The sequence below is a fragment of the Octopus bimaculoides genome, chromosome 1 (genome assembly GCF_046866305.1).
Source record: "Octopus bimaculoides isolate indiv1 chromosome 1, ASM4686630v1, whole genome shotgun sequence".
NCBI classification, from domain to species: domain Eukaryota; kingdom Metazoa; phylum Mollusca; class Cephalopoda; order Octopoda; family Octopodidae; genus Octopus; species Octopus bimaculoides.
This window is the reverse complement of record NC_142928.1, coordinates 55,917,823-55,928,799: the sequence shown is the minus strand read 5'-3', so window position 1 is coordinate 55,928,799 and position 10,977 is coordinate 55,917,823. Positions and strand designations below refer to the sequence as shown.

At 32.3% G+C, this 10,977-nt stretch overlaps 1 protein-coding gene across 1 annotated transcript in view; it reads right to left on the bottom strand.

Moving 5' to 3' along the window:
* Positions 1-3,565: 3,565 nt before the first annotated feature.
* Positions 3,566-10,977, bottom strand: part of LOC106883875 (A disintegrin and metalloproteinase with thrombospondin motifs 9) — a 143,376-nt gene continuing 135,964 nt past the window's right edge. The window contains exons 37-40 of the mRNA XM_089351131.1: positions 9,239-9,330; positions 8,180-8,284; positions 5,618-5,732; positions 3,566-3,636 (exon numbers count right to left, since the gene is read on the bottom strand). Coding sequence (XP_089207257.1) covers positions 5,637-5,732; positions 8,180-8,284; positions 9,239-9,330 — 293 coding nt within the window. The 3' untranslated portion in view covers positions 3,566-3,636; positions 5,618-5,636. The remainder of the gene's footprint in view (positions 3,637-5,617; positions 5,733-8,179; positions 8,285-9,238; positions 9,331-10,977) is intronic.

Sequence of the window (10,977 nt, the reverse complement as noted above, 5' to 3'; positions counted from 1 at the left end):
AATCCACCATTATGAAGCTTATTTATAAAGAATATTTGAAATATAAGATTTTATTTTTCTCGCACTATTTGATAAGGTAACCAGGATATATAGTAAATGTATTTCATATACAACAGAAACTTCTTAACACATTCACCATGAGCTTTGTTTTAAAATGATAAGCATCCAATTTGCATTATTTAACCCTTTGGCATTAAAAACTGGTCAAAAAAGACTATCATTTATTTGAACTGGCATTTCCAAGCCTCATTGATACATTTTTTTTCTTTTTATTGGTAACAGGAAAATTGCAATTAAATCACACAGTAGGTCAATGTTTAGTTTCATCATTTTTATACAAATGTGTTAATATTATGAATGCTCACTTTCCTTTTCAGAAAAGATTGAAAAAAAAAAAAAAAAAAATTTCATCACTGAATTATTAGTATATTTGGTTAGAATTTGGATTAAGGATAGAATGATAAAATTTATGCTTGATGAACATTTTTTTAAATAATTAAAAACAAGATTTCATGTCCTTAATGATAAATATTTTAAGAAACTACATGTATAGGCATAGAGAATAATTACTATATATCGGTTCACTTACAAATGACAATTCAAAGCCTTTTTTCATTATTTCTTTATATATATATATACATACACACACACACACATATACAATATCATAAAATCTTGGATTATTTTCTTAACTTGAATAATTCTTCATTTCATTTCATGATATTCCTTTTGTTTTATTTTAAGTAAGTATATAAATATATATATGTACATAATAATAATAATAATAATAATAGTAATAATAATAATAATAATAATAATAATAATAATAATAATATAATATCTATAAATATATGTATAAATTCTTCAAAGTAGCTTCTGCAGAGGTTATGCTAATAAAAGCACCTTATCATGATTACTATGGATAAAAATTTATTTACAAAAATACTTTATATATGGAACATGACTCACTGCTTCAGTTTACAGTGTTATAAATATTTTATACTGAGTATTATTGTTGTCTATTTTATTAGTACTAACACCAGCACTATTTAACTTCAGCAGATGATCAGGTGACACAGGTGTAGATGTGAAGAAATGTGTTTTATATTATTATGATGCCAAAGCATAGTAATTGGCCTCACATTGGTCAATTATATTAGATCTTTAAGTAAAGAATGTCAAGATGATAACTATTGTTTTAATATTCTTTTTCAGTTAAACATTAGGCTAAATGAATTTCATTGATAATTCTTTCTTTGAAGTTTTATCTCAATCTTTAATTTATCCAAAGGGTTATAGTTTTCAAAATTGAGTAAACAGACATATATTTGGTATTAACTTGAGAGAGGCAGTCATAAATTATTTTGGACATAATTCTCAGTTTTTATGACACAACCATGGGACTGATAGTTCTCAAACCTCACACATTTTTGTAAATCATTGAAACACGTTTTCAATCTTGGTGTCAACCATTCCATTATAATTTTAAAATAAGTCTTATTCTCATGAGAAAGATTGGCCAAAGTAGGTAGAGTAAAGTAACTTGCCAAGGAGACAATACAGTGTCAAAAGCTGGTTCTCTGTTTAAGTTGCTTAGCCAGTCAAATATAAGCTCCCTAGATAATAATTCAACTTAAAAAACCAAACTCTTGAATGCAATGAAAAAATAAAGTCTGAAGAAATATTCTTAACAATCTTCAATAAAATGGAATTTCAAAGTTGAAAATGAACGTCTAAGCCATTTAGTGTTATGAACATATCTAGTAGATTAACAGGCAATGTCTATTGTATTTTACAAAGAAGAATAATCATAAATTTATTTCTATAATAAAGAATAATTTAAGTTCATATCTCACATCAATTGGCAGTTTCTAGTGAAATATCTCGCTCCTGAAACTCTTACTGGTTATACATACTTAATGGTATGTTCTAGATCAGTTTTTCAAACCAACAGATCAGTCATAATTAATGATTATGAGTTTTATGTTCTATTTACAAAATAATTCAGTGATTTTGTTTGAAAGGAATTTCACCAATGACATATTCATAATTTCTTGGCAGATTATAACAGATGCCAACATTTGGTTCGAGACTTAAATCTTTTAAAGCTTTCATTGTATTTCATAAATCAATATACATAAATGATAACTGGACCTGAATTTGCTTTTACTAGTCTGGTGTGAAATATTTTTAACATTTAGGGTTCATCACTTCTTTTGAGTGATATTTAATAATCATGACTTTAGACTGCCATTTAGTGTCCTTTATGCTAGTAGTTCTCAACCATAGCATTTTTTAAACAACAGAAAATAAAGATATGGTAAAACAGTAACAAAATGAGCAAAACCAAAGAAAAATGCAAATTGGAAATAATAAAATAAGCGTACCTAATAATCCTTTCTACAAGGCCTGAATAACTGTACATAATAATAAAAATACTTTTTTTTATTATAGGCACAAGGCCTGAAATTTGGTGGGGAGGGAGCCAGTCAATTACATCAATTCCAATGCTCAACTTATTTTATTGATCCCAAAGGATGAAAGGGAAAGTTGATCTTGGTGGAATTACAACTCAGAATGTAAAGAGCCGGAAGAAATGCTGCTAAATATTTTGTCTGAAGCGATAACAACCCTGCCAGCTCACTGTCTTATAAATAATAATGATAATAATAATAATAACAATAATAATAATAATAATAATAATAATAATAATAATAATAATCCTTTCTACTATAGGCCGAAATTTTGGGGGAGGGAGCTAGTTGATTACATTGAACCCAGTGCATAACTGGTACTAATTTCATCAACCCTGAAGGGATGAAAGGCAAAATTAATCTTGACAGAATTTGAACTCAGAACGTAAAGATGGATGAAATGCTACTGAGTACTTTGCCCGGCATGCTAACAATTCTGCTAGCAGCTTGCCACCTTAACAATAATAATAGTAAATAATTATGGTTTCTGATATTGACACAAGGTCACAAATTTTGGAGAATAAGTGTGTCAATTTAATTAATCCCAGATCATAACTATTTCCATATTTACCATCCCTGGAGGGATGAAAGGAAAATTTGACATTAGAAGGGCTTAAACTCAGAATATTGAAAAATAATAATTTCTTATATAGGGACAAGTTCACAAATATAAGAGGAAGGAATAATCTATAGTATAAAAATGATACTTATTTTATAGACGTTTAGAAGATTGAAAAGTAGAGTTGACTCTATCAGGATATGAACTTAGAACTGAAGGTTGAGATTAAATACTGAAAGTCAATTTGTCTGCTACTCTATCATCATGACCAAGTCTATAACCCTAATAACAATAACAACAATAATAATCACATTTACCAGCAGTGTTATGTTCATTGAGACATTTACAACACAAACTATTTATACAAACGCACACAAATACAAACACACAATATATATATCATCACCATATATATATATGCACGTATATCTTATACATTTTTTCAAATATTGCACTCAAATGTGTAAATAATTTGTCTAGTCTTAGAAAAAATAAATAACAAAGACTAATAATAATAATAGTCACAATATTAGTCTTTTGGAATGGATTATTTACAATGAAAGATGGTTGTAGTAATACAGCCTAATGATGCATTGGTTCCACCTGAAAAACAAGAAAGAAAGAAGATATGATTAACATTCTAAACGTTCATTACAGTCTTAAACACATCTACATTTATAAAATTTAGCATGACAGGGCCAAACCACACTGTTATTGTATACTATATTGTTTTGTTCATTGTATTGTATACTATATAACCTGGACTGCTAATCATGTGTAATGGTTAGGAAGTCAGGAATCACCAGTTGTAATGGTTCAGACATAAGTGGTTTCTTGGGGTCACAAATTGTAGCATGTTGAATGCAAGCTAACTACTGAATTGATGTGGAAGGAGGCAGACAGTAATAAATTGAAAGAGAAGTTGCCATTGATGGTAAATTGATAGTTATATATATATATATATATATATATATATATATATATATATATATATATATATATATATAGAGAGAGAGAGAGAGAGAGAGAGCGAGAAACAATGGGAACTAACATACAGAGGTGTTCAGATCAAGGTTTCCATTTCAAGTCATGAATACAAAAGTATAATTTTCATATTCATCTATCAGTGTGTCTTATGTTTTTAAGACATCAGTAGTTTAGTCCAAAGTCAGCCCTGTTACAGAAAACCTGTGATAAAAGGCATTCCATTTGACTATTCTATTTTCTTCAGAATCTAAGACTACTTTACTCAAGGTGTCTTCCCTTTTGCAAGATGGTAGCTATGGGAAGGAGATTTTGCTGGTATATTTAGCAAGTTAAGTGGCCAAATAGGTGTTCTTTCATTGGCTTGGTTAAGACAGCAATGTGTACTTAATGTTGCTATAGAGAAACTATATATGTGAAAATGAAAGAGGTGAATGCACAGTATTGGACAATCAGCTAAAAGCTTTTGAGCTTAAACTTATTGTAGGAATTTGGATGTGTATTTTGAATTCTATATTTAAGAGATGAGGAATTATGTACATTATTTACATTTGATGGATATTTGTCCTAATCTTGTTTGTTGTTAACACAACATTTTGACTGATATACCCTCCAGCCTTCTTCAGGTTGTCTTGGGGAAATTTCGAACCTGGGTTCTCATTCCTAAGGTATTTTTCGATGTTATTATTATTATTGTTATTGTTCAGGTCACTGCTTGGAATCGAACTCAGAATCTTGGGGTTAGTAGCCCGCACTCTTAACCACTACGCCAGGGGCATATGGCATAGTAGTTAAGAGCACGGGCTACTAACCCCAAGATTCCGAGTTCGATTCCAAGCAGTGACCTGAACAATAACAATAATGATAATAATAATAATAATAATAATAATAATAATAATAATAATAATAATGATAATAACATCGAAAAATACCTTAGGAATGAGAACCTAGGTTCAAAATTTCCCCAAGACACCTGAAGAAGGCTGGAGGATATATCAGCTGAAACGTTGTGTTAACAACCAGATGAGGACAAATATCCATCAAATCTAAATAATGTATTTTGAATGTATACTAAATACTTTATGCTTCAATTCATATATCTGTTGAAAATTGCTACCATACCAGTATTCTACCTTAAAAGAGATTTGTTTTTCATCCACTTAGCATCATAAATCCAATACTCTATTGATCACATAAAAAGATCATATGACAGCTTAGTACAGACTGTTTTATTTATTTATTTTTGTATTTTTAGATAAAAATCCATTGTAATTAAAAAAAAAAAAATCTAAGGTAGAATATAATTATCTAGAAAATTAAATATGAACAATTTATACTTTACTAGGTCACATTCACAGCACCTCCTGTGTGGATATATTTGTTTTAAAATTTACAGATTGAATTTTTGACAAAATCAATTTGTGACCCACTTTTAATTTCGATTTGTTTCACTTACTTTCTTACAATACTGGAAAAGAAATGACTAACACATTCTCTCATCTTCTGTTTCTAATGCCAATTATTCACAGTATATTAGAAAAAAAGTCTTCTTGTTAGCAAATTCTTAGGGAAGAAAACTGCAAAAAGAAAAAAAGCTTACATTATTTTTTTTCTATGAATCAATTACTCAGTTGAAGTTGTAAACCAATACGGGGGTCAGGAAGACATGTGGTTCCACATCTGCCACCACACAAACCTCTTATTAATTTATGATTCTGAAAAAGAAAACAAAGAAATATTGAAGATATTGCAGACGGGAACCAAATATTCCAAAATATTCTGGAGAAATTATTGTTATCATTTACATGTATAATTACTGTGGTTACTTGAACTTTTCTACATTTTCATTAAATTACTTAATACAAAGTCATGGATTATGAGGTCGAAATTCTCTTGAATCCTTCTAGAATCATTGTTAGGTTACTGAATAAAATATTTTCCAATTTGCTTTGGTTTGAAAGGCTCGATATCAGTGGTTCTCAACCAGGATCCATATGGCCCTAGGGAGTCCATATAAGATTTTGTCATAAAAAATTATGTGCAATAAATCGGCTATACTTTTATGATATACAAAATAGTTTAACAACTTTTAAAATAAAATTTCTAATAATCATCATCATTGTTTAACATTTGTTTTCCACACTGGTATGGGTTGAATGGTTTGATAAGAGCTGGCCAGTCAGAGAGCTGTCCAGACTCCAATTGTCTGTTTTGGCATGGCTTCTATGGCTGGATGTCCTTCCTAATGCCAACCACTTTACAGAGTGTGCTAGGTGCTTTTCTATGTGCCACTGGCATGAGTGCATTTATGTAGCACTGGCATGAGTGCATTTTATGTGGCACCAGCATGAATGCATTTTACATGGCATTGGCACCTGCAAGACAGCTGGGAGAGGGGGTGGGGCTATGGCGATAAAAAAGCATACCTATATGTATGGATGGCAGCAATTTTACTTAGCTTGACATGTCTTCTCAAGCACAACAAATCACCAGAGATCTTGGTCCCTTGCCATCTCTTCTGTGAGGTTCAACATCATAAGATCATTTCTCACCACTTCATCCTGTGTCTTCCTGCGTCTATCCCTTTCACAGGTTCCCTCCACAATGAGAGATTGGCACTTCTTTAAGCAGCTGTCCTTGTCTATATGCATCACAAGACTGTACCTGTGCAGTTTTCTCTCTTGTACACATCTGATGTCTCTTATACCCAGTTTTCCTCTTAAATCATTTACACTTTGTTGTATGTACACATTGACATTACCTATTCAGCGGAACATGCTGGCTTCATTTCTTTCAAGCCTTCATAGGTCCTCTGTAATCGTAGCCCATGTTTCACTACCATGCAGCATCACTGTATGTACACAGGTATCATACAATCTGCCTTTCACTCTGAGGGAGAGGGCCTTTAGTTACCAACAAAGGTAGTAGCTCTCTGAACTTTGTCCAGCCCGTTCATATTCTAACAACTATGCTTTCAGAACTTCTGCCTCCACTGCTAACTTGGTCGCCTAGATAACAGAAGCTATCTATTACTTCTAATGATTCCCTCAAGCATTTGAGGAAGTCTTTATGCATTGAATGGCTATAACAGTCTACCAGAGTAAAAAGAGAATCAAAGGGTTCTATAGGCAAAAAATAGTTAACAGTAATTTTAGCATTTCAATTAGAATACTTGGAATTAAACTTCAGCTATAAAAGGTAAAAGCAGTAGACCTGAAGAATTTATATAACAAAGTTATTCATCTCAAATCAATACCAACATACAACTAATGATGTTAGAAAGAATATGAAGGTACATATTTACATACATCAACAATATAAGTAAACATCATTTTCCAAAAATAATTGTCATGTTTCAATTACACCATACTATATTTATAAATGTGAAATAAATAAAAATAGCATAAAAGTATATTAATAGCACATCCTGAGTACCTTATGATAATATCTTGAATGTATTATCATAATATACATATGAAACACTTAATAATTAAGTCAATTTCCAATTATTGATTTCTGTCTCAAGAAATATGCTTACATGAACCTTTATTCTTTGATCTCCAAATTTTTAGATTTTAGCCTTGGACAACTAATTAGTGTGGAAAATATTTTAAACTGCATGGCAATTACAAAGTTTGCTTCACAACCATGTGGTTCTGATTCAGTCTCAATGTGAAGGCATGCTGGGCAAGCGTCTTCTACTATAGATTTGGCCTGACCAATACTCTGTGAGTAAATTTCATAGACAGAAATAGCACAAAGCCTGTCACTCAACCCCCCCCCCCCCCCCACAAACACATCACCATCATCACATATCTATATCTATATCATCTATCATAGATGGATAGATATAGATATGTGTAAGTTTGTGTGTGTGTTTGCATTTGTGCTTCTCTGATAATTGCTAAGCTACAAGTGTTGTCATTTCCTTTGTCCACTAGCTTTGTGCTTCTAAAGGCATGTGGACCCCTTAGTTGAAAAACAGATAAAGGTTGGCAGCAGGATAAGCATCTATCAGTAAAACAGTGTCCAAATAATATATTTGTCTAACACATGTTAGCATGAAAAAACAGATGTAAAAACAAATGAGCAAATAAAATGATGCATTCTAAAACCTTGTGAAGTTATACACAAATTAAGAGGCAACAAATTCAATGCAAACCTTAGATACTGATATTCTGTGATGATATTTTTCATCTGTTGATATCCACTTGGTACTTGGAGAAACTGCAAAGTCAGTCCGTGATAAGTCAATTTGGAATTGTCCCTTAAAATAAAAAAGAAAAGTCAACTATCATTAGGAAAGTAATATTCATTTTATATTAGATTTTAACACATTTCTGTTTTTTTTAACATTACTTTTTCTCAATCATGTCATCTCAGTGCTGCAGTCTCCTGGAGAATTCTCTCCCTGCCCAAGTTTTTCTCAGAAGCATATATATATACTCTTTTACTCTTTTACTTGTTTCAGTCATTTGACTGTGGCCATGCTGGAGCACTGCCTTTAGTCGAGCAAATTAACCCCAGGACTTATTCTATCGGTCTCTTTTGCCAAACTGCTAAGTGATGGGGACATAAACACACCAGCAATGCTAGGGGGTACAAACACAGACACACAAACATACACATACACACATATATATATGACGGGCTTTTTTCAGTTTCCGTCTACCAAATCCACTCACAAGGCTTTGGTCGGCCCGAGGCTATAGTAGAAGACACTTACTCAAGATGCCACGCAGTGGGACTGAACCCGGAACCATGTGGTTGGTAAGCAAGCTACTTACCACACAGCCACTCCTGCGCCTACAAAATTACTATCCAAATATCAAAAGTGTGTAAAAGAAACTGGAAAGGAAACAGGAAAGGAAAATGATATTTTGTTTTTAATATGTAATTCAGAAAGAAGGTAGCAAGTTGGTAGAATTGTTATCATGCCAAACAAAATGTTTAGTGGTATTTTTCTGGCTTTACACCCTGAGTTCCAATGCCACCAAAGTAGACTTTGCCTTTCATCCTTTCAGGGTCAATAAAATAAATACCAGTTGAGTACTAGGGGAGAGGGTGCAATCGACTAGCCATATCCCTGAAATTGCTGGCATTGTGCCAAAATTTGAAATGTATATGTTATTCAGAATGGAAAGCATATTTAAAAAGCTAAACTAGTTTTTCAAAATCTAATCATGATTGAAAAAAATGTTACAAAGAAATAGTAACTTACTTGAGGGCAATTCAAAGAACTATAACAATCTCCACTTGTTCCAAAAGGGACATTTTTTCCATTTCGAGTTGTTGCGAAAGTGAAATCATTTACTGGAGAGAAAATATAAACAATATTTATCAACCACTGGTAGAAAAATATTTATTTTCAAAGACACAAACAGAAGGGAGTAAAAGAAAGTGGGAGAGCAAAGAGAAAGCCTACATTAAATCTGTTCTTTTGAAATAATTTTGTATAAAAAAAGTTGAGCATTCACATACATATCCACAGAAACATCTGCACATGTGCATGTATGTGTGTGTGTGTGTGTAATTTTGTGTGCATATGTATGTTTATATACTATGCCTATCTACAGTTGTCCCATGACATTATTTAATGTGACTCATTGTTAAACTGGAAGAGCATATGATCAGGGAAACAGCTGATGCATTAATTACTTGTTACAGATATATAGTGAATAAAGACAGTCACAGCTGGCTGAAGTGTTCTCAACTTAAATTACAGACACTATACAGGCCTGTTGCTCTTAAATACTAAACTCTTAGATAAGTTGATAAGTTTAACCCCTGACTGAGCAGAACTATGATTATGGCTGTCCTTTGACCGTCTCATCTTTTTACTTATACTACAACTCATCAATTTAGATTGTCTGTCAACAGTTGATAATGGCTGTCTATATAAAATGTTTTGAATATTAGAAGTGGATTGATTTCCTTCACTTGTTTCTGTCTTCAGTTGTGGTCCAACTGCAGTATCAATCTTCAATCTTTTCTTATGTTTAGTCACATCCTTGAATCTCAGTCGGAGCCTACTCTGACTTGACTGACATGAACTTGTTGCTCCATAGACACTTTCTTAACCTTCTGAATGCTGTGTTGGTCTTGCTTGTTCTGTGATCTACATCATCACTAAGCCTTTCCTCTACTGATTGTACCACTCAGATAAATATAATGGTTTGCTTCTAACAGGTCTTGCCCTCCAATGACAATAAGCATGGGTTCAGCTGATGAAGAACTTCAGGTTTTTTGGTGTTAATTTTCAGGACAATCTTTGTGGCAGCAATATATAATGCACCCATTCAAAGTCTGCATTCTTCTGCACAGGAGATACAGGTGTACATCTCAGCAAATAACATTTTTCTCACGAACATACGTGGTCTTGGTCTTAGCTTTGAGGTATGTCACTTTAAGCTGGTTAGTATCTAAGTATAAACCTTCAACTGAATTATGGAATATCTTCTAAAGCATTGCTGTCAAATGAAGTGAAAATAACATTGCACTAACACATAACTCTTCTCGACTTGCACTATAACATCAAATGGTGCAGATTTGGAGTCCATCTGCATAACTTGAGCCCTCATGACAGTGTGTAGGAACTCTGTTAAAAGAGTGAACTTTCTCAGACACACAAACCTTCTGAGTATTTATTATAGGCATGACCAGTTTAGTGTGCTGAATGTCTTTGTGAAATCAATGAAGACTTCATACAATGCTTGATTCAGATTCATACATATATTTTGCATTTGTTGGAAGCAAAACATCATTGAGTAACAATTTTGCAAAGGTCTTTTTGAAGAGAAATCTCTCATTTTATATCATATTTCTTGAATATAGGTGCAATACTAGCATCTTTCTAATGCTGTGGGATATTACCCACTATCTTTGATTCCAACAGCAACTAATAAAGACATTTCATAAGTTTGTCACCATTGTTTTTCTACTTCTGTAGTAATCTCAGAA